General features: G+C 43.0%; 1 protein-coding gene across 1 annotated transcript; it reads left to right on the top strand.

Moving 5' to 3' along the window:
• The first annotated feature begins 1,164 nt into the window (after window positions 1-1,164).
• Window positions 1,165-22,432, top strand: KLHDC1 (kelch domain containing 1). The gene is made up of 13 exons (XM_054286893.1): window positions 1,165-1,495; window positions 3,884-3,954; window positions 5,181-5,298; window positions 5,855-5,973; window positions 7,809-7,887; window positions 8,787-8,870; window positions 9,631-9,714; window positions 14,045-14,103; window positions 16,535-16,647; window positions 17,081-17,153; window positions 20,386-20,470; window positions 21,152-21,204; window positions 21,525-22,432. Exons 1-13 carry the CDS (start codon window positions 1,394-1,396, stop codon window positions 21,697-21,699), a joined length of 1,215 nt encoding a protein of 404 aa, XP_054142868.1. The 5' UTR covers window positions 1,165-1,393; the 3' UTR covers window positions 21,700-22,432.
• Window positions 22,433-24,227: the final 1,795 nt, after the last annotated feature.

Genomic DNA, 24,227 nt, shown 5'->3' with positions numbered 1-24,227 from the left:
CTGGTTTGGGTTGGATCTCGGGGAAAGGCTGTTCCCCCAGAGGGTGCTGGCACTGCCCAGGCTGCCCAGGGAATGGGCACAGCCGCAGAGCTCCAGGAGCTGCCAGGGAAGCCCAGGGTGGGATTGTTGGGGGTCTGGGCAGGGCAGGAGCTGCCCTGGATGATCCCTGGGGGTCCCTTCCAATTCAGCAGAGTCTGTGATTAATATTACCAGTTTATCAATGTATATATTATGTATCATCAACATTTATATATATATTATTATATAAATATAATATATATTTATCAATGTATATAAAATGTATAATTAACATTTCCCCCCCTAGATCCAACAGAGGAAGTATGTGTCCTACTGTCACAAGAAAATCCTGACAATTATTTTCTGGTGCCCTTTTATAGGATGCTAAAGTGCACATTTCTCCCACGTTCTACTCTCCTATTTCTGAAGAGCTGTACCTGTTTTATTTTGAATTCCATTCATTCAGCTGGACACAGAGTTCAGCTGGAACTGACTCAGTTGTTGATAAAACAGAGTAAGAACTGGAGCTGTCCATTTGTTTAATTACTATCAGGTACTATTTCATAGCTGCTCTCACCTTCAGAGAGACAGGGAGTTTCTGCTGTGCGTGTCTTATCACAGAATCCACATTATCACGGAATGGTTTGGGTTGAAATGGACATTAAAGTCGATTTCATTCCACCCCTGCCATGGCAGGGACACCTCCCACTGTCCCAGGTGGATCCAACCTCAGTGTCCAGCCTGGCCCTGGGCACTGCCAGGGATCCAGGGGTAGCCACAGCTGCTCTGGCAATTCCAGCCCAGCCCCTCCCCACCCTCCCAGCCAGGAATTCCTTCCCAGTCTCCCACCCATCCCTGCCCTCTGGCAGTGTGAAGCCATTCCCCCTTGTCCATCACCCCGTGCCCTTGCCCGGAGCCTTAAACCCCGTCCCGCTTTGGGACCCAGCTCCTCCCTCCCTTCTCGCCCTGTGGTTTGCGTTTAGCTCTCCTATCCCCGGCGCTTCTTTCCTCCTCTCGCGCCCATTATTCACATCCTCCTGCATTATTCACATCCTCCCGCACGGTTTATTCCGCCTCACGCCTCGGCCCGGCACTGCTGCCCGGCACTGCTACCCGGCACTGCTGCCCGGCATCGCAGCCCGGCATCGCAGCCCGGCACCGAGGGCAGCGCGCTCGCCCCGTCCGCTCCCACCCCGACGCGCGCCGGGTGTCGCCCCACACTTTGGACCCTCCTCGCTTCCCGTCCGCCCCAGGGGAGCGACCGGCGGCGGAGCCGCAGCTTCACCCGGAGGAGGCGGTGGCGGGACGCGAGCCCTGAGGCGGCCGAGCCGCTTCCTCCTCCTCCCTCCTCCTCCTCCTCTTCCTCCCCCCCAAGATGGCGGCGGACCCCGCGGATCAGTTCTGCGTGGCCGAGGAGCGCAGCGGCCACTGCGCCGTGGTGGACGGCAACTTTCTCTACGTGTGGGGAGGATACGTGGTAAGGCGAGGGGAAGAGCCAGCAAGAAGCGGCGGGAGCGGGCTCGGGGCGCGTGGAACGGAGCAGCCCCGGGCGGGGCAGGGCAGGGCAGGGGGGTTCCCCCCGGCGGCCCTCAGCCCACGGCGGGTGCCCGGGGCTGTGGCGCGGGCGCTGATTGGCTGCGGCGGCCGCGCGCCGTTCGAATGGCGGCGGGAGGCGCTGAGGGGACAGGCAGGAGACGCTAAAGGGACGGCTCTGAGGGGATGGCGGTGCCGCTCCGGTCGCCTCGTCCCGCCAGCCTTTCCCCGCGCGATCAGCGCCCTCCTCCTGCCCCGCTCGCCCGTGTGGGGCAGGGCTGGTGGAGCCGGTTCGCTCCTTCCAAGCCGCCCGTCCTTCGCTCCTCAGCGCGTCTCCCTTCAAACCTTGACGCTGTAATTTGTGGCTCAGCTTTTCCAGGGTGTCATTCGTGTTCTCGCTGCTGAGTCCCCGTGTTTTTTGTTTGTTAGTAGTTGTGCGATGCTTACAGCGCGTTTTCCTCCCGTAGAAAGCGCTGCTGTCACCTCAAAAACAAGCTGGTGGCAGGCTGAAACCCACCCACAATTTAATTTTTTTTTCATAAAAAGAAACGTATGGTTCTGTCATAAGTAAGTCCTTGTGTCTTTTAACTCTATGACTACAACCCAACTGCATCAAATACATCCACTTCGTTTTACCTGTTATTTTTCTGTTTACATTTATCTGTTCATCTTGTCTGTCTGTGCACATTGGCCATAAAATTGCAAATACCTGTGCTTGGTGTAATTCCTGGACTTGATCAGGGTGCAAACTGTTATTTCTGTAAAGAGATTTCATACTCCATATATATTCTCTCTTTATATAGAATATATATGTAGAATACTTCATATTCTATGTATATATGTTCTATAACCTTTTATATATCTATTCTATATAAAATATTCTATATATATTTCTTATGGTCTAAGGTAACTTTAAAGTGTTCAAAACTTGTCTTTCTGTACTCAAGCCAAGAACTCTAGGGAGAAACTCCTGGATTTAAACTCCACAGTACTCTGTAGAAATAAATATCCCCATAATCGCTGGTAATCTTTAGTTGTTTTTATGCTCTGGTCTTTAAAACAGAGGTTGAACTACTGAGCACAACATTTTTAAAAGTTTTCTAATAAAGAATTGTGGGTTCATGGCACATTCAAAACAGTGTATGTGAACTTTAACAGATAAACTTTGCAAGGGTTCGTAGTAGTTTTCCGTATTTATCTGTTGAAAATGTTATGAAAGTTGTTGCTCTGTAGGCAGCCCTTTGCACAGATAAATCATCTTGCACGTGTTGCTGCTGGACTCCTGCCCAGCCACGTTTATTTTTGGCATGGGGTGTTTGCTCAGAGCTGCTTCAGGAGCAGGTGCTCGGCCTGTGACACCTCCAGGTGAAACTGAGACAACTCGAGCTCCGTGCAGAGCCTGCCAGGGGGTGTGACAGCAGGGCAGGGGGGCCTGCAGAATAAATACCGCAAATAGGATGAACCTGCCTGCCTGGCACCTTTCACAGTGAGAAATTCATTATAAAGCATCACGTGAAGGCAGGTCATCAATAGCAGTAACTGGATTGTCACTAATTAAATTGCAGTTTTGTGTTTAAGTTCCTCACATTTGTTTTGTTTTGAGCCAGTTTTTATTTGTGTACTGACTCTGGCTGCTTACTCACTGCCAGGCTTTCATTTCTTCCTGGTGCCAAGGCAGTAATTAATGCTGTACTCGTTACTCACTGCATTTTTTGGGGGCTTCCTCTCCTGTATGTTCTTTTTCCCTCATCATTATTTCCCAAATTGTTTATCTTTCTTAATGACCTCTGTTCAGGGCTCTTCATAAATCTTTTTTTCCACAGAAGAATTAATTTTCTCCTTTATATTTGACACCTTGGTCTTTCAAGTTACTGCTGCAGTCACTTGAAAGACCAAGGTGTCAAATATAAATATAAAATTGCTGCAAGTATAAATATAAATATAAATATAAATTTGCTGCAGGTAACTTTTTGAGTTTTCAGTCCACTGTTTGTGTTCTATTTTTTATTTGTCCATAATGCCAATGGAAAGAGTTCCTGATCAAAAGTACCTAAATGAGTTTTAATTCAGGATTTTCAGATCTGGTTGATGTTGTTACACATTTTTCTTGGCAAAATGTGAAGTTGTTCAATCTGTGTCTTTACTGAGCAGTCCTGAGGAGGAATGAGTTGTTTATTTTAAAATAAATTAATTTCTGATCAGAGCAGTAACACTGGGGTGTGAGTTCTGGTTTCCTTGAGATCATTGAGTGTTGCTGAGGAACCTGGCTTGGCATTTCATGTGCAAACACAAGAAACAGAACTGACTGAACATTTCAATGTTCCCCCTTCAGTCCATTGAAGAAAATGAAGTGTATCTGCCCAGTGATGAGCTCTGGATCTATGACATGGACAGTGGGCTCTGGTGAGTGGCACATTTATATTAAATTATCACCTAAAGCTGATTTTTGTCACTGATCTGCAGGAAAAGCCTTCAGGGACACTGGGTATGTTAAACAGCAGGTGTTTAATGTCAGCATGAGGGACAGAGCTGGGCTGGCAAATGAACCCCAGGAAACAAAACCCTGCTGAAGGTGAATTAATTGTTGTGTGCAAGGGAAAGGTGGCTGCAGGCTCTGTTAGCACAGCTGCATTTACCTGGCAGTTTGTTTTGGCTGAGCTTTGTTACATTCACTTTTATGTTAGAACAGTCATACCCTGGCTCCTTGAGCTTTGATCCAGTTGCAGTTATGTATTTATTATTTTGGTATTAATTCCATGTGCATTGCAACTCAAAAAATAACTTCCCCTTTTTCTCTTTCCTTCCCCTTTCTTTTTTCCTCCCAAAATAACTCAGAACTTCCCCTTTTTCCTTCCACTTCTATTCCTGCCATTTTTTCTCTTTCCCTCCACTTTCTTTCCCCCCCACCTTTTATGTTTCCCTCTTCCCCCTTTTTTGTCCTTCTTCTCCCTTTTCCTTCCTTTTCCTCCTTCCTGTTCCTCCCCTTCCTTTTCCTCCCCTTCCTTTTCCTCCCCTTCCTTTTCCCCCTTTCTTCTCCTGCCATTTCCCCCCATTCTCTTGCCCCATTTTCCCCCTTTCTCTCCCTTGCCCCATTTTTCCCCTTTTTCTCTCCTGCCCCTTTTCCCCCATTTCTTTCCCCATGACCCCAATTTGCTGTCCCTTTTTGTGGGAAGGGCTGCCCAAAGCCTTTCCCACTCCTTGCTTTTCCTTTCTGTGCTCCCAGGGATCAGGGTTAAGCAGAATTTTCCAGGTTTTATTTCACCAGGATCTCCTGGCCTGCCTGAGCTCTCCTCAGTTTTCCATTTCTGACATCCCAGCACTGCCAGATTCTCATTGCAGGAGTTCCTGGAGTTAATAATGTTTCCACATTCTGAATAATTAATGTTTCAGCTCTACTGAAGCTTTCCTAATGTGAATTTCACCTCCAGAAAAATCAAGGTACTTTAGAAACACCCAACATCCACCTGGGAGTTCTCTTCCACCTCAGGAGCCCAACTTCACCTGCAGCTCCTACTTATGGCCCAAACTGGATTTCCACCTTTAAATCTAAAAATTCGGAATAAATCTCTTTGGGATTGTTCCATTTTGGCAGTAGGAAGGGGTTTCATGTATTTTTTTTTTAATTGCAGGACAATGCACCTGATGGAAGGGGAGTTACCCACCTCCATGTCAGGCAGCTGTGGGGCCAGCATCAATGGCAAGCTGTACATTTTTGGGGGATTTGATGACAGAGGATACAGCAACAGGGTATTCTATTCTTTTTTTCCATAGTATTGTATTTTCATAAGTACTAATACTGCTCATCTGGTGTCTTTTTATTTGAATTAAAGAGAAATTTTTATTTATTGAAACCTTCTATATTTATGCCACTGCTTTCCCAATTGGTTTTTTAAAAATATTCTGACAACCTAAATTGGGACTAATCTCTGAAAATCACTTTTTGCTCTTTGATAGCAATTCACTGCTTTAAATAATCAGGTAATAATTAAGGTTAAAATAGAGCTACCAGCTTTCCTTGTAACTGAAAACTGAATTAAGAAAATAGATTAAATGAGTTGTTTAATCACTGAATATAAATAAAGTTAGAAATTTTCTAGTCTGACTAGAAAATCAGTGAAATGGAGCCTCTGCTGAAACTTTCTGCCAGTTCTCCACTTTAACTTTATTTTTGTGCTGTATTTCCCATTTTAAACCCACTGCCAGTTCCTCTTTTATTTCCAGCCTTCTGGGGGTGGTGGGTTGTTTTTTCTGGTGCTGATTTGTGGTTTTTCTGAAAACATTGTCATTTTTCTTTCCTTTCAAGCTCTATTATGTCAATTTGAGAACAAAAACCGGAACCTACAGGTGGAAAAAAATCACAAATTTTAAAGGTCAACCTCCCACACCTCGGGACAAACTCTCCTGCTGGGTGTACAAAAACAGGTACAAAAATGCTGAAAATATTTAATTTGTGTTAATTGAAGAGGGAAAAGGTTAAAAAGTGAAGAGAACTCAGGGTTGGGGTGGAGGAAACTCTGATTTTTAGCTTGACTTGCTGGGGGATTTTGTAACAATTTTGTTCCAGAGTTTCCTCACATGAACTAATGGTGAATAAATGGTAAGCTGAACTAATGGTAAATAAAACCCCACTTTAGGAGAGGGCTGGGAGATTTAGGGTAAATTTGTGGAATGTTTTACACTTTAGAAAGCAATCATGCATATATTAGATGATTTTAACACATTAAAAACCGTATAAAATTATTTTAAAAGTATATTAAAAAGTATATTAAAAAAACAGTATAAAATTACTTTCTCTGCAATGTTCATTATTTTAAGCATTAAATTTACCTGCAATAAATCCATTTAGTGGATTCCCAAGGATTTTAACAGCAGAGGCGTTTCAGGGATTATCTTTACCTTGCAAGGCTGAGTCAGCCTGGACATTTGTGTTGGGAAGTGACTGAGTGTGTTTAGAAAACAGAAATACTCCAGATTTTCTGTTTATTATGGAAAATGTCTGGATAACGAGGCAGAAGTGATCACAAGCAGGTGCCCTGTCAGTGATTTATTATTAAATGTGTTACAGACAGGTCAGAATGTGATTTATGGTGCACATTATCAGATGGAAATGATTTATTTCTTTCTGGACTCCACATCTAAAGAGGTTTTGTATGACTGTGCAATACCCCTGGGTGCCAGATCTTGGTTTTGTAATTCTAATTGAACTGCAGAGATAGGGAAATACAGATATTTGAACAACTCCCTGGCTGCTCACACAAGATTATTCAAAATTAAATGCATTTATTCAAAGCATTGTGTCACCTGCATGCTGAGAAAATCACCTGGTTCAGATGATGGAGTGGAACCTTTGGGTGTAAATAAAGATTATTTGTGAGTGTCCCTTTACTGGGTGGAATATTGGGCTGGGAGCTGCGTGAGGATCCTTCAGTAGTGCTTGGTTGAAAAATTTTATTTTAAGCCAAAAAGAAACTTTTTGTGTCCTGTGGGACAAAGCTTGGGAACATTTCTTGCCAGAAATTTGGCACAGAAAATAAAAAATGCAGCAGGAGCACAGGAACTTCACTAGGAAAGGAGGCATTTCACTGTCCTGGGTTTTATTTCCATTTTTGCCTGAGAACAGCACTGGAAATAAACTCTTGGGGAGAGGAGCAAAGACTTGGAGGTGTCTGGAATCATTTCCTTGTGTGCTTTCAGTCAGGTTTGCTGAGGGCTGTGCCCTTCCCCTTGTTGGGTTTGCACCTTCAGCTGCAACACAAAACATTCTCAGTGTTTGTATCACTGCCAGGGCAGCATAGCCCAGAATATTCATCGTGCAGTGTCGCAGACATTTTTTAATAGAAATCTTTCTTTGAGATTTGTTCATCTTCTGAGAAGCAAAGGCCCCAGAAAGAGAATGTAAACAATTGTTATCAGCTGCTGTAGAATGCAATGGGATGCACCTGTGATTGGTTCATGTTCCATGTGTACAATTAAGGGCCAATCACAGGGCAAACTCTCTAGAACACAAAGACAGAGAATTCTCTTGTTTTTAAATTATTTCTATGCTTAGCTTAGCAGCTTCTGCAACTTCTCTCTTTATTTCTATTTAGTATAGTTATAATGTATTATATATCATATATCAATAAATCCAACCTTCTGATCAAAAAACAAGATTATCGTCTTTCTCTCACCCCAGCGACCTCCTCAAGTGGCTGTAATAGTGCAGTGATTCAGTTTCATCTTGTTCCCAGAAGAATGAGCTGCTTTTGTTGTTTCAGGCTGATTTACTTTGGAGGTTATGGCTGCAGGAGGCACAACGAGCTCAGTGACTGCTTCGATGTCCACGATGCATTTTGGGTAGGAGCTTTCCCCCGTTCCCACTGATTTCTGATTTCAAAAAATCCTTTTTATCACCCTTGATGAGCATGAAAATCTGATTTTTCTTCTATTTATAGCATCAGCAGAAATGCAAATTTGGAATCTTTTTTAGATTTGAAATTTCAAATTTAGGTTTGAAATTCTAATGCTACACGTTGGGAGTGGTGGTTGTTCCACATATTCCAAATTGCCAGTGCTGGCCTTGGAGTGCGGTGAATTAAATGCTGGATTTTAATCTGAAGGCATATTTTAAAGCTGAAAATCCCAGAAAACTTAAATATTTTTTATAATTAAATGTAATAATTTTTATAATTTATTTCTTGAAGAAACATTAGGGCATTTATAGCTTCCCAAGTCTAGCTGACAAATACTCTGAGTTAATTTATTGAGTTTATTTTCCAGAAAGATGCCTGGATTATCAACTTTGCTACAGTAATTTCTTATCATTAATGCAAAGATGACTGAGCAGAGCATTGACAGGAATCTCCTGACGTCAAATATTAAAGACTGACACCCAAGAATTGGTTTTTTACAATTTCTTAATTTCTCAGTGTGAAATTACAATGAAATTTAGCAGGTGAAATTTGCTGCAGTGCCTGATGTTGGGGCCCAAAGCCAATTTTCAGGTGTCACAGCCTGAACATCCCTGGGTGCTGCTGACCCTCAGGTGAATCTGAGCTGCTGCAGCATCCTTAAAATATCACCACACATTTTCATCAAATTGCCTATTTTAGTGTAATTTCTGTTTGGACACATCCCCTCCAGGTTTGTATCCTTCAATAAGCAGCAAGATTTTAACATAAAATATATATATTTAAAATAAAATATATATATTTAAAATAAAATACATATTTTTTTAATTTCTTCTTTTTTTTTAGGAAGGACAGATATTCTGGGGATGGCACAATGATGTTCATGTTTTTGATACAACCACACAGACTTGGTCTCAGCCAACAATTCGAGTGAGTGGTTTTTAGTCTCAATTTGGATTTTACTGAGTTTTAAATCATGATTGTACCCCAGAAATTGGGGACACCTCCCACTGTCCCAGGGTGCCCCAGTGTCCAGCCTGGCCTTGGGCACTGCCAGGGGCAGCACAGGAAATCTGGGAATTCCCAATCTCCCATCCATCCCTGCCCTCTGGCACTGGGAGCCATTCCCTGGCTCCTGTCCCTCCATCCCTTGTCCCCAGTCCCTCTGCAGCTCTCCTGGAGCCCCTTCAGGCCCTGCCAGGGGCTCTGAGCTCTCCCTGGAGCCTTCTCCTCTCCAGGGGAACATTCCCAGTTTTCCCAGCAGAGGGGAATCTGCAAATCTGTATCCCTGTACAATTCCCATGGAAAACCTCTCACAGCAGAGCTCTGCCTTCTTGAGATGAAAATATTCCCTAAAATTCATAAAACCCAGCTGAGTTTATGTAAGAACTCAGCAGAAGTTGTGTCTTTTAAAGAGTGTCTGGCAGCTTTTTATGATCTTTAGGATGTTCTAAAATCCCTCTAAAACCAGATGCAAAATGTGAAATTCCCATTGCAAAGTAAAAGCCAGTTTTGCCACTTTCTGTTCTGATTTACACAGGGAGAACTTTCTGGCACGTGGATATAACATCAGATTTTAAGATGCGATTTCCAGGGGTTTCAGTAGCAGTTCCTGATGGTTTATAGATCAGCAAATAGAACTGTCCAGGAGGTTTTGTGGTGTTCTGAAGGATTATTTTGGTTCTTTCAGGGTGGAGATCCACCTCAGCCTCGAGCAGCTCACACATGTGCTGTGCTGGGAAACAAAGGTTACATCTTTGGAGGACGAGTGCTGGTAATTCAGTATTTTCTTAGCAGTCATATTATTCTTTTGGAAGTTTTTTTTCTTTTCTTTTTTTCTTGTCATTTTGTAGTTAGGAAAAAAATCCCAAATGTTTTTGGCCTAACCTGGGTGTTCAGGGCTCTGTATGCAGGATGCTGCTTGTCATCACCCTCTACAAAAAGAAGAATATTTCACTCTGTAATATTAATGATTGTCCCAGAAAAGGTAAAACACAGATGATTGTGTGGTAAATAACAGATTTGAGTTGGCTTTCTAATTGAATTTTGCCACTTTTTGCACATAAGTGACTGAAGTAGAGATGTCTGGAAGAGGTCATGGACAAAAGGATGCAATCTGTGCATAAATAATTTAGGGTTGGATGTGGCTGTGTAATTTTTACCCTTCCTGACTCTTTCTAACTGAAACAAGCCACAGGCACCACCCCCCTGATTAAAGCAGGGAGATACTCAAACCTCTCAGCAGCACTTGGCATTTCTCCAGTGCTAATTGAAGGAGATTTTCTGCTCAGTTCCTCTCTGCTGAAGCACTGATGTGAGAAACAGATCCTGTAAGGCAAGTTAAACCCTCCCAATTTCAGTGACTGTGCACTCTTGTGTTTTATTTTAATGGAAGTTTTCAGCTCTTTTCACTACAGCTGATTTAGATCCTTTAATCCCACTCAGCTAGAGGATGAGCCTGGATGTTTTCTATCTCCAAAATTGCCAGTGAAGAAGCTTCTGAGAGCCCCCAGAGCTGTGTTCCTGTGGTTGTGCTCTAAAAAAGAGAAGGAATTAGTTTGGGAATGAACACATTCCAGCTCCACCTGGGAAAGCTGCCACAGCCTCAGCCCTGTATTCCCAAATCCTGGCAAACAAGGCAGTGTAAAACTGCCCTTTGTTCCCCATTCCCTGATTTTCCTGCTGGAACATTCCTTTCTAATCTGCACTCCTGCTGCTCAGAGTGACCACACCATGTCCAGCCACTTCCCACCTGCAGGAAGTTTTTATTTAAGTGCTTTTCCAGAGCAAACAGAAAGGGAAAGAATTGCAATGGCTCCTGTTTGTTCCTGCCATGATGTGACCTTTGATTCAGGATCTCTGGAATTGTTCCTCAAGCCTGAGAGAGCTGCACTCAGCACCTCCCAGAGCTTTGGCCAAAGTGGGTCTGCAGATAACTGAAGGGAATCAAGAGATTGGAGGAGAGTGAAAAATCAGAGTTTTCCATGCCCTGAGTGAGCCCTGTGCCCTGAGCACAGCCAAGTCCTGCTCCTCCCTCAGGGAGCTGGGAGGGAAATCCCCAGATGTGGGGGTGTAAGGGTGCCTTGGGTGGTTTGTGCTGCCCTGGCAGCTCCTCCTGAGCACACGGAGCTCCTTCCCCAGGGCTCTGTGCCCATCCTGGCCTTGCTGCACTCCTGAACTGCTCTCCAGCCCCAGCTGGGCTCCCCTGCAGCCTCTGCCACTGCGATTCCCATTTAGCTGCAGCTCACCTCTCATTCTGCACTGCCCTCACAGGATTTGCCCTCAGGATTCTGTTTGACTGCAGCATTCTGATCTTAAAAGGTTTTTTTTTTCTTCAGCTTCCTTAAAATCTTGCTAAATTTCAGTGAAAGCACTTGGGAAGCCGTGTCAGAGAAGAGTGAAATTGTGGAAAGCTGTGTTTAATTCTGTAGGAGAGCAGCAAGTGTAATTCTCATTATTGATCCATTTTCTGTCCTAGAAATAAATGGAAGGAAGCATAAAAAAGGTGAGGGAACATTCAGTGAGGCTTGAGGAATTCATGTAAGTCATGAAAAGAAAAAGCTAAAGACAGCAGGAAACCACTCAATTTCCTGACCCCAGGAGTAATTCCTCCCCAAAGGATGAAGTTTTGCTTTTCTCCAGAAATTGAGGAGCAAACATGGGGTTGCTCTGCTCCTCCTTCTCCTTCTAGTTCACCATAATACAAATCTTCCCAGGGAAAAGGCTCTGCAAGGAACCAGAAAGGGCCAGGAAGTGTCATGAGGCTTCTCCTATTCATCTTTCTGGGAGGAAAGGGCACCTTTTTCCAAACTTGGAGCTAGAACTGGTAAAAGAAGATGATGATGGTGATGATGAGAATCAGTTGTACCAGGAATCATTTGAAAACAGGCTCAGAAGTGTTATGTGGACTCAGTTCCTTCAGGTAAGCCCCTGGAAAAACAGAAATGGGAGAAAGTGGGAAGGAAGGAGAGTTAGTCCAGAAGTTGTGTGAGTCTTTTGTTTGATTGAAGTGGAAAAGTTTCATGTTGAGAATAAGGTAAATAAACCAAAGTCTTTGCAGCAGCTCTTCACACATCTGGTGCCTTAATGTCAGCATGTTTGTATTTGCTGTCAGCAAAGCTCAGAGCATCCATGGAGCTGCAATCCTTCTCTTGGCAAAGCTTGGAGCTGGAATAGCTTTTGGTTGGAAATCCAGGAGGGAGAGCTGCAGAATTCCTGGCAATAATGGCACCCTTAAAGCCTCTCTTGCAGAGTTCCTGGGAATGAGGGCACCCTTAAAGCCTCTCTTGCAGAATTTCTGGGAATAAGGGCACCCTTAAAGCCTCTCTTGGTGCTGACCCTGAGGCCAGGCAGCTCCTGCCTTACCTGCACTGGGCTCACAGAAATCAACTTGCAGAGATAAGCAGGGTGTCAGGAGCCCTTGGAGCTCCAGGGAAATTCCAGCCCTCTTAGGAGCCTTGGTGCTCTTAAACCAATTAAAAATCATTTTAGGATTGGCAGAGGATGATGAATTAGAGCAGGAAGGATAAATCCATGAGGAGCTGCAGGAGAGCTGTGCAAGTGATGCTGCTGTAAAACTGTGGGCTCCAGCTTCCCAGAGAGGGCTGGGGCAGAAAGGGGCTTTGTTTGTTAAAGTCTCAGTCTTGGACACTTGGTGGTGTTTGGATTCCAGAGGTTGCTGTAATTCTGCATCTGCCCAGCTGTTGAACCCTGAGAATGCAAAGATTTTCTGATGTCCCAGGGAGCAGGAAAGAGAATTTCTCCATCTTCTGCCTAATGCCCAGGAAAGGAAAGTCAGCGAGGAGGTCTTGACCAGGATCCTCTTGAAACCTTAATTTTCACCATAGCAGCAACTCTCTGATAGATATCCTTTATATCAAATTGTATTACTCCAACATGATCATTCCCAGTTGTAGAGGCCAGGAAGTTGGGTTTGTCCCAAATACAGAAGATCCCAACTGCATTTTGCTTTCAGCTTGGATGATTTGATCCCCTCATGATTTCAAAGGAAGGAGTAGGAAACTGGAGAGAGGAGTCATGGAAGACAGATCTGGCAGCTGGACCACACTTGGTTGTGTTTAGGTTGTTTTTAGGCAATGCCCCAAACCCTCACCATCTGCTGTGTTTATGCTGTGTCCCTCCCCAAAGTGCTGCTCCCCATTCCCCTCCCAGCCCAGCAGGGTTGGCAGTGCTTGGCAGAGGAGTTGTGGCATTCCTGAAATCCCTGAGAGATTTCCCAGGGCTGTGCTGGGCAGCTCTGGGGTCCCTCAGCCTCTGCTGGGTCCCAGCCCTCCTTTCAGCCTAGCTCTGCCTCAGAGGATCTGCACCTGGAGAAAAATCCCTTTGCTAATAGATCTATGGACTGCCCAGGGAGAAAAGGAGTTGGAAGGTAAGGCAAGAACCATTTCCCTGCTCCCCAGCTGGTGTTTGTAGCTCCCAGGGGAATCCCAGCTCCCAGGCAGGCAGAGAAATCCTTTTATCACCCTCTCCACCTCCCCAGGCAGGCAGAGACTTCTCCATCTCCATCCCAGGCAGATGAGCAAGAGGGAAGATTTCCCATTTGATTTTAATGGCAAATGCTAAAGGGTCCTAAATAAACCTTGCTGGTGGTCACTTGGTGAAAGGAAAAGAGGGAAAAGCACAAATGATGGACATTTCTGGGAATAGCCAGAGTACAGCACTACCAGGATATTCCGAGGAGTAGTGACCAGACAGGAGGATCCAAACTTCTGCTCACAAAGCCAAGGAGAGTCAAACATCTGCACTGCCCTGCCAGGAGTTCTGTGGATGGAAATTAAAAACATTTGCAGGAACTGGATAAAATCCCAACAATTCTTCACTTTTAGCAGCTAAAATTGGCCCCATAGTGCTGTTGCATGACTGGAAATATTTCTGCCAGGCACTTTCCTGAGTGTTGCATGGTTTTTGTGAGGAGAAAAGCTTTTCATCTGCCACATAATTCAGATTTATGTTAAGGCAAGTGGGTACAGATTTCTTCAGACTATTGGTGCTTGGAATATTCTGTCCCAGGAAGGCCTCACTGAAATATTTGGTTCATTGTTTGCCTAAAATAACCCGAGTGGGATTTTATTTCTTTGTTTTAGCAAACCAGAATGAATGATTTGCACTGCCTGAATTTAGACACTTGGACTTGGTCTGGGAGGTGAGTTTGCTTTTGTAACGCTTCAAACTGAATTTAGAAGATGGAAACATATTGTTAAACAGCTCCAGAGCTGTTCCTGCAGCTTTTGCAAGAGGAGAATGAGGGGCTGGGGACTCCTCCCAGCTGCTGGGCTCTGATTTCCATGGAATTGCATTTTGATAGTGGGGACTGAGCTGCTCCTGCTCTGCACCACAGCTCTGAGGGGCTGCTGAAGCACAGCAGGCAGGGATTGAACACCCTCATTTGCAGCCTGCCTCCATTTATCCAGGTGGAATTCCAGCTTTTAGGGCTTTTGGAATGCTGGCTTTGATGGCTGTAGTTACAGTACAAATTGGGAAAGGTCTCTTCCATAAAAGGCCATGAAATCCTCAAAAAATGAAGATTTTTTTCAAAATTCAAGTTATTTCCATATTGTGATCCAAGAAAAGCTCAGAAGATTTATCTATTATTTAGTATAGTATATATATTAAAAAATAGATATTTATATATTGGATCACTGTAAATTTATATATTAAAAATATAAAAACTTACATGCTTATATATTGGATCACTGTAAATTTATATATAAATATTTGTATTTATATACTCACATATTGGACCACTGTAAATATATATATAAACATTTATATATTGGATCACTGTAAATTTATATATTAAAAATATAAATACTTATATGCTTATATATTGGATCACTGTAAATTTTTATATAAATATTTATATTTATATACTTACATATTGGACCACTGTAAATTTATATATAAATATTTCTATTTATATACTCACATATTGGACCACTGTAAATTTATATATTGAAAATATAAATACTTATATGGCTATATATTGGATCACTGTAAATTTATATATAAATATTTATATTTATATACTTACATATTGAACCACTGTAAATTTGTATATAAATATTTCTATTTATATACTTATATATTGGACCACTGTAAATGTTTATATAAACATTTTTATTTATATATTTATATATTGGACCACTGTAAATTTATATATTAAAAATATAAATACTTATATGCTTATATATTGGATCACTGTAGATTTATATATAAATATTTCTATTTATATACTTACATATTGGACCACTGTAAATTTATATAAAACCATTTCTATTTATCTATTGGACCACTGTAAATTTATATATTAAAAATAGAAATACTTATATGCATATATATTGGATCACTGTAAATTTACATATAAATATTTCTATTTATATATTTACATAATGGACCACTGTAAATTTATATGTAAATATTTCTATTTATATACTTATATATTGGATCACTGTAAATTTAGGAATTTTCTGTTCAGCTCTTGCAGCACCTCTGCAGAGTCTTAGAAACTGAAAAAATGTATTTAAGACTGAAAAAAAAACTTAAGATATTGGTGGAAAAAAAGAGTTTTCAGTGTTTGCTGCTGTTGGCACCTCACAGGAGACAAAGTGTTTATTTATTTATTCATTATTATCTATTCATTATTCATTTATTCATTATTATCTATTCCTCTGATCACAAAAGGATCTAATAATTATTTATTAACAAATAATGATTTTATTTACTAAACACTCAAGTTTTTTTTTTCTTACTCAACTCTGCCCAGCTTTGTTAAGGAATTGCTAACCCAGGATTAGCATCCAGCAGCAGATTGCAAAATTCATTTCAGCTGCACTGCCCACAAGTTGCTTTCCCTGCCTTCAGCTCTACTAAACTCATCCAATATTTTGTTCTTTCTGGTACTGAGATCATTGCTTGTACATGAAAATTGAAATTTTATCAATTATCAGTATCTGTTTGATATTTTTTTGGCCAATTTTAGAAGATTCTTTTCTTCACTTGGATTCAAACGAAATTGCAGCTTGGCCTTGAGTGCCAGATTGAGCAGGGCACTTGTGCAATCCCTGATTAATTATCTCTGATTAACTGATTTTTTGGGATGTCAGGATCTTTGCTGTTCACATTGTCAAGCAAACCCAACTAAAATAAAATCAATTTCAATACAGCTCAGCTGAAATAGATTTCAAATGAATTTTATCAATAACAAACCTCCACCTGTTCTGTGCTTAGGAATCCCCCCTTTACTGATATTCATTTATTTCACAGTCTGGGTGAGCCCAGCTTGAAGAGGTGGTAGCTTTTGGATCAGAGGTAAAACCACAAATCCTGTTGTCATTTAAAATCCTTTTCCTTGGAGTGGAGAGCCTGGAGCCCCTCAGGATTCATCAGTTTGATTTCAATTAACTGTTCCTGCATGTACATGGAATTATTTCTGTATTTTATCTCTTTTTGCGCTGGGAAACACCCAAGGTGGCTCTAGGACAAACTGAAATTTTCTGCCAAATAAATGTAAATGAAACCATGAAACAATTTCAGCACTGATTGAAGCTTTGGGGTTTGTTTCTTTGTTCCCCCAGGATTAACATCAGTGGAGAGAAGCCCAGGGATCGCTCCTGGCACACGCTGACCCCCATAGGGGAGGACAGGCTTTTCCTTTTTGGAGGGCTAAGCTCTGACAATGTTCCTTTGAGTGAGTAATGGAGAGCAAAAATGTAATTCTGATTCTCTTGTGCATTTCAGATCACACAAACAGGGGTGGGGTGCTTGGCAGGAGTTGCTTTTGTAGAAAAGGCAGCGTGAAAAAAACTGAAATTGGCAAAAATCATGTGAAGATAAATAGTAATTTCACAGCCAAATCCACTGGGAGGAAATGATTTCCTCAGTTTACCCAAAATAAAGGGGTTAGGTGTGTTTTAATTCCAGATTTCAGTGCAGGGAGGGTTCTGGGACAACATTAAATCACAAAGAGTGAAAAGATGCAGCTTCATCAAGTGCTGATGTTCCTGCTACCTAAATAAAGATGCTCTTGGAGCTGCTTGTGTGAACAAAAAGCCAATTTTTTATCCCAAAACCCATTCATGAGCTTTATAATAATTATTATAATAATAATTCTCCCATTGCAGGTGATGGTTGGATCCACAGCATTGCAACAAATGGATGGAAGCAGCTCACCCATCTGCCCAAGAGCAGGCCCAGGTACAGGAACAGAAATTTGTGTGCTGGAATTGAATCCTTTTCCAAAATGAACCAGTTTTTAAATTCCTGAACTGTATTTTTAAAGAATATTTTAGAATATTAATGTAGTGTTGTTGAATAGTTTGCTTTAACACCTTTTTTTGCCTTCATACCTCATTTTTAATTTGTGTATTTGATGCTTTTTTGCATGAAAAGATGTTTTTTTGTGGTGAGGGATCTGGGTGTCCAACTGACCTGGTGCTCTGTAACCAAATTACTGTTCTATAATCAAACCATAAAAATTGGAGGAATAAATAACCAAGGAGAACAATACAAGCTCATTAATATTTCTAAATTATTAGAAACAGGGCAGGAGAGACCATGGAAAACTTGATTCCTCTTTCAGGGTTCAAAAACAAAATTCAGTGTTAACCCAGTGTTTGAATCATGATCTGTGTTTCTAAGTTAAAAACTACTGAACTGATTTGCTCTGGATAGTAAATATTCAGATTTTCATTGAGTTCATTCCCTGCATTCACCCAGGAACTCCCAGCACAATTTTATATCATAATATCTAGCACAATGTATTTTCAATTACAATATTTATATCATAATATATCATTTTTTCTGATACAAAAATGTCCAGTTCTGCTCTGCTCCCTGCCTTGTTACTGAAATAATAAATTAATTTTCTTCCTGTTTTTATCCTGTTCTGGGCTGTCTCTTAAACACAACAGCCACAGCTCAACCAACTTTTGTGCCTTTTACCCTTCAGACTCTTCCAAGCCCACAGAAACTCAGCCCTCAGCCTCACCAAATACTCAATTTATGATCAGTGATGTTTTTATGCTATTTCAGCATGAGGAGTCTTTAATGACAGCACAGCAGGAGCAGCCAAACCTTCCCTGGGCTGGGATTTCCCCTGGATGTGCTGGAATATTGTTCCATTCTGTGCTGGGAGGGACAGGGATCCCTGGGCCCATTGGGATTTGGGTTTTGGGGCTGAGGAGCTTTCCTGGGCCTAAATCTTCCTAGAACTAAATAAAGGACATCCCCTCCTTCAAGCAAAGCCCAAAACCTCCTGGGTTCTTCCAGGAAACCACGGATTTTTCCAGGAAACCACGGATTTTTCCATTTCCCAGAATTGTTAGGGTGGGAAGGGACCTCTGGAGATCCCCCAGGGCAGGGCCACCTGCAGCAGGTGACACTGGGATGTGTCCAGGGATAAAAGGAACCACCCCAAAAGCCTGTCCATACACTGAACTGCTTAAATGCCAAGCATTTATTCCATAACTTTGTATTTTCTGCAGCTGGAAAAGCTTTCAATCAGTTCAGCTGCTCTTCAAATGCAGAGCAGTAATACATATATGTGTATTTCTTTTATTTATTTCTCTTACTTTGACATGAAATTTATTAGTGTCTTTTCCTGATGTTTCTCCAACTCTGATTCCCTCCCTAAATTCTGTAGAGAATAATTTCCTTCAACCTCCACTTTTAGCAATTTCTAAAGAATTGCCTTCTCAGGTGATCCTGAACTGGTAGAAAATACTGTTCTCCCTCTGTCCATCAATTTTAATTTTGCATGCTGGGTTGAAATAAAATACAAATTTTAAGCCCTGTATTCCCAATGTTTTCCTTTCCATGATTGGTAGAAAATCCTGTCCCTCCCTCTATCCATAAATATTAGTTTTGCATGCTGGGTTGAAATAAAATACAAATTTCAACTCTTGGATTCCCAATGCTTTCATTCCCAAAATTGTAGAAAATCCTGTTCCCCCTCTGTCCCTCACTTTCAGTTTTGCATGCTGGGTTGAATTGAGCCCAAAGTGTTTAATCTCTGGGTTCCCCTGTTTTCATTCCCAAAGTTGGTAGAAAATCCTATTCCCCCTCTGTCCCTCACTTTCAGTTTTGCATGCTGGGCTGGATAGAGCCCCCAGTGTTTAACCCCTGGATTCCCCATATTTTCATTCCCATAACTGTAGAAAATCCTGTTTCTCCCTGTGTCCATGAGTTCCAGTTTTGCATGCTGGGTTGGATAGAGCCCACAATGTTTAACTCCTGGGTTCCCAATGTTTTCACTCCCAAAATTGTAGAAAATCCTGTTTCTCCCTCTGTCCATGGGTTCCAGTTCTGCATGCTGGGTTGAATCAAACCCAAAGTGTTTAATCTCTGGATTCCCATATTTTCATTCCCATAACTGTAGAAAATCCTGTTCTCCCTCCATCCATGGGCTCCAGTTCTGCATGCTGGGTTCAGTGAGCCCCCAGTGTTTAACCCCTGGGTCCCCATGTTGTCATTGCCATGTGATGCTGTTGTGTGCTGGAGCCCTGTGTGATTGAATAACGTGCTTTGTTAGAATGTTTAGGTGATAAGTTAGAGCAGCCCATGGGAGGCCAGGAGCTCTCAGGCAGTAGGAAAAGCCTCAGGTTTGGAGCTAGGATGTCAGCAGAGCCCAGGCAGGAAAGGCTTCCCCGTGTTCTCCGTGACCAAGCCCAGATTTCCCTAATGCAGAGCAGGCAGAGACAGATCTGGCACAGGTATGAGGAAGGGAAAAGGTGAGGAACCTGCTAAGGACTGATGAGAGAAAGTGGGAACGTTGATTTTTGCGTGAAACTTCAGTGGTGTGTTTGATTTTTGCTTCAGTGGCTCTAAAGTCCATCAGCAGTGGTGATAGAGCAGAAAAATCTAATCATGAAAAATAGAAATAAACTCCCCACCAGGGGTGGCTGCTGAAGGGGCAGGATCTTTCTGAAAGTTCTAAAGTCAGGATTTGCTTTTGTGGGGTTTTTATGATCAAACTCCCTTGGTGTGCTGGCAGTTCCTGACTCACAGCAAGTGATCCCAGAATCTCTGGGGAAGGGCAAGACTGGAACAGGAGACCTGGAGATCCAAGTGTCAGCACTGAGAACCCCCCAGGCTGAAAGCCACGAGAAAATTGTACTGCTGAACCAAAGAGAGTGGAAAATTGCAAAGGAAAAGCTTGGCAAAAGCTTGGTTTGTAGAGTTGCCAAAAAATTTTCCACTGTGGTGATAAATAAGACAAAGTTGATATGCCCAGAATACAGAAAAGTCAAATAATGACAAAATATATTGGTCTGCTGGGGAGTTACACTGCTCTCTTACTTTATATTATTAAACAAACAAGTAATAAATTTTAAGGTGTTATTTTTTACCTCTGAAATAATGGTTTTGTCTTGCTGCTAACAGCCAAGCCCTTGTTCCTTGGGCACTGAGTGTTTGTGTTTGGTTGCAGGTTGTGGCACACAGCCTGCCTGGGGCAGGAGGGAGAAGTGATGGTGTTTGGGGGCAGCAAGGATGATCTGCTCTTTATGGACACGGTCAGTAAACTGAGCAACAAATCCCATCCCTGGGACAATTATAATTAATATCAAATTGTGGAGTGCTTTCAGTTGGGAGGGGCTTTAAAGTCCATTTAATCCACCCCAGCCTGGGCAGGGACACCTCCCACTATCCCAGGCTGCCCCAAGCATCATCCACTCTGGCCTTGGGCACTGCCACAGATGGGGAGTCCAAAACCTCTGGGCAAATAAAGAAATAAATATTATATATTAATAAATATATTAATTGAAGAAAATTAGTTGAACTAGGAAGAAAAAGCTGCAACATCACCTGGTCTCTACAGGAAAACTTCAGTATATAAATATATTAATTGATTGATTTTAATTTTTCAGTTAAAATTCAGTTTAAAATAAACCAAATCAGATTGAATTTGGCTCTAAAACTTTGCTCAAATTGGTAACTGAAACCATTACAAATTACAGTAATTTACACACCTGAGATTATAAATTAATTATAATTTACACACCGCTGAGGAATCCCCACCTGAGGCTTTCTTGACTGACAGAATAAAAAGGAATTTGTAATTCAGGTTCCTTACAAATCGTGGTGAAGGAGGATATTTCTAAATCATGTGATAGTAAATGTGACATTAATGTGGAGGATTGCTGGGGTGGAGAAGTTGTTTGCCATTCTCATGGTTCTTTTCTCCTCTTGCTCAGGGGCACTGCAGTGACTTGTTGATATTTCAGACTCAGCCTTATTCCCTGCTCAGGTGAGTTGGAGTTACAGAATCCCAGACTGGTTTAGGCTGGGCTGAAATCCCATCGTGTTCCCTGGGCAGGACACCTCCCACCACCCCAGGTGTTGTTTCAGCACCTGCTTCTGCAGAAAGGGGGTGAAATTCCCAATTTCCTCCTCAGGAAATACCTGAGCCCTTTAGTGTGTGGTGCTGCACAGCAGTTGAATCACTGGTGCTGTGTAATACCCTACGCCTGTGATTAATGCACATTAGCTTTTGCCAGGTGTCATTTGTTAGAATATAAATAATTTACTTCAAATTTTTTTTTTTTTTTTCCTATTTCCCTTCCTCAGGCTGTGTCTGGACTGCATTGGGAAGAACGCAGCTCTCTTGGAGAAGCAAATTCCCTGCTTGCCCCCCAAACTCGTGCAGGAAGTGCTGAAAAAAATCACATTTTGGGCAGCCATGACCCACAGGCAGGAGAGGAAAGCTGAGACTGAGAGACAGAGCCAGCTGCAGAGCACATGAGGCAGGGCAGGGAGCTGTGGGACACCTCCAGGGCTTGTTCAGAGCTCTGCTGCATTCCTGAGGGAAGTTTGACAACAAATCCTTTTCTTGGGAATCTCGTTCCCTGCGTTATGGAAACTGATCCAACTTCATTTCTAGATAATTGTTCACCTCTGCCCTCGTGGTTTTGGCCACACAGCCCTCACAAGCTTTTGTTCTTTTGGAAGGGGACATTTTGTTCTTTTGGAAGGATCCATTTCAGCTGGATAAAATATGGTTTGAGTTTAAAAACCCTCCTTGGCCTTACCCCCAAAAAGATAAATTCACCTCGGTGTCTTGGGGATGTTCACACTTTGTCAATCTTAGAGGTAACAAATTTACCACCCTCAAATGTTGGTTCCACCAGGCTCTGACCAAAATCCAACCCTGGAACCTCACACTCCAAGTAGGAAAATCCATCTGGGAATTGTGGAACTTGGAAGAAAAAGCTGCAACAGCACCTTGTCTCTATCAAAAAACTTCAGTTCATCACCTGGTTTTACTGTTTCTGTCATCAGGAAATCCTTTTGGAAATAAGTTGTATATTGTATTTTGGATGTGCAAAGTTTATATTTCATTCTTGTTAGAAAAAACAACAACAACAAAGTTGTTTATTTATTGTTTAAAAAAAAAACAAATGTAGTACTGGTTATTTTTCTGTTTCAAATATTTACTTAACAGGAGCACAGTCATTAAAATTTTATAGAGAGTTGAAGCAAGAGGCATTTGGACACATTTTTGATGGTTTTAAAGTCTGTAAAAATTAATTATTTGGGGGAAAGAGCTTTGGGGGGAGCAAATTTGTTTCAAAAAGGAATTTTTGTGATTTGTTATTTTAACAGCCTCATTTTATGTGCTGAACTCCCTGCCCCCCATTTTTAGGAGGGGTCCAGATGCCCCCCTGAGCCCCAAGGTTTGATTTTGGGGGGCTCAGGTGCACACCAAGGTCTGATTTTGGGGGTTTGGGATTGACTTGGTGGATTCAGCTGCCTCCCAAGGTTAATTTGCAGGGGCCCAGGTGCCTCCAGGTTCATTTTGTTGGCTTCAAGTGCCCCCAGGTTAATTCTGGGAGGGCTGAGGTGCCCCCCGTGGTTAATTTGGGGGTTTCAGATGCCCCCAGGGGAAATTTTGTTGGGTTCAGGTGCCTCAGTGTGAATTTACAAGGTTCAAGTGCCCCTGGGGTTAATTTTGGGGTACTTCTGATGCCCCAAGGTAATTTTTTGGGGTTGTCCAGGTGCCCTCATGGTTAATCTGGGGAGGTTCGGGTGCCCCCAGTGTGAATTTGGGGGCTCCAGCTGCCCTCGTGGTTGGTTTTGCTCCCAGTGTTGATTTTGGGAGGTTCAGATGTCCCCAGTGTGAATTTGGGATGGTTTGGGTGCTGTGATGTTAATTTTGGGGTTATTCAGGTGCCCTCAGTGTTAATTTGGGATAGTTCAGGAGGCCCCAGGGTTAATCTTGGGGTTATTCAGATGCTCTCAGGGTGATTTTTGGGGTGGTTTAGGTGCCACCAGAGTAAATTTAGGGGGGCCTGGGTGCTCCAGTGTTAATTTGGGGTTGTTTGTGTGCCCCCAAGGTGATTTTTGGAGTGCCCAGGTGCCCCAGTGTTATTTGCGGTGGTTCAGGTGCCCTCAGGGTGAGTTCTGGGGTATTTCAGATGATCCCAGTGTTAATTTTGGGGCAGTTCGGGTGCCCTCAGGGTGATTTTTGGGTGGTTCAGATGCCCCCAGGGTGAATTTTGGCGTGCCCAGGTGCTCCAGTGTTAACTTTGGGGTGCCCTTGTGCCCCCGGGGTGAATTGGGGGGTGCCGGTGCCCTCAGGGTGAATTGTGGGGCAGTTCAGATGCTCCCAGTGTTAATTTTGGGGCAGTTTGGGTGCCCTCAGGGTGAATTTCGGCATGCCCGGGTGCTCCAGTTTTAATTTTGGGGCGGTTCAGACGCTCCCAGTGCTAATTCTGAGGTGCCCGGTGCCCTCAGGGTGAATTGTGGGACACCTCAGGCACTGGCAGTGTTAATTCTGGGGTGCCCGGTGTCCTCAGGGTGAATTTGGGGGTGGTTCGGGTGCTCCCAGTGTTAATTTGAGGGCACCTCAGACACTCGCAGTGTTAATTCGGGGGTGCCCGGGTGCCTCCGGGATGAATTGAGAAGCACCTCAGACACTCGCGGTGTTAATCCCGGGGTGCCCGGTGCCCTCAGGGTGAATTTGGGGGTGGTTCAGGTGCTCCCAGTGTTAATTTTGGTGCGGTTCGGGTGCTCCCAGTGTTAATTTGGGGGCACCTCAGACACTCGCAGTGTTAATCACGGGATGCCGGTGCCCTCAGCGTGAATTCTGGGGTATTTCAGATGCTCTCAGGGTGAATTTGGGGTCACCTCAGGCACTCGCAGTGTTAATTTTGGGACAGTTCAGACACTCGCAATGTTAATCCCGGGGTGCCGGTGCCCCGGTCCGGGTTCGGGGGGTATTTCAGATGCCCTCAGGGTGAATTTTGGGACAGTTCAGACACTCGCAGTGTT

Source organism: Melozone crissalis, unplaced genomic scaffold (genome assembly GCF_028551555.1).
Source record: "Melozone crissalis strain CALT ecotype California unplaced genomic scaffold, PUWL_Pcris_2 ptg000056l_1, whole genome shotgun sequence".
NCBI lineage: Eukaryota > Metazoa > Chordata > Aves > Passeriformes > Passerellidae > Melozone > Melozone crissalis.
Note: the sequence above shows the minus strand (reverse complement) of the source record. Positions and strands in the feature narration are given on the sequence as shown.

What these genes read in the sequence shown, in the direction of transcription:
- KLHDC1 (XM_054286893.1), top strand. Translation starts at nt 1,394, where the DNA reads ATGGCGGCGGACCCCGCGGATCAGTTCTGCGTGGCCGAGGAGCGCAGC. An exon ending in ACGTGTGGGGAGGATACGTG is followed by an intron (nt 1,496 to 3,883) that starts GTAAGGCGAGGG and finishes TTCCCCCTTCAG; the next exon opens with TCCATTGAAGAAAATGAAGT. An exon ending in CTCTGACAATGTTCCTTTGA is followed by an intron (nt 16,648 to 17,080) that starts GTGAGTAATGGA and finishes CTCCCATTGCAG; the next exon opens with GTGATGGTTGGATCCACAGC.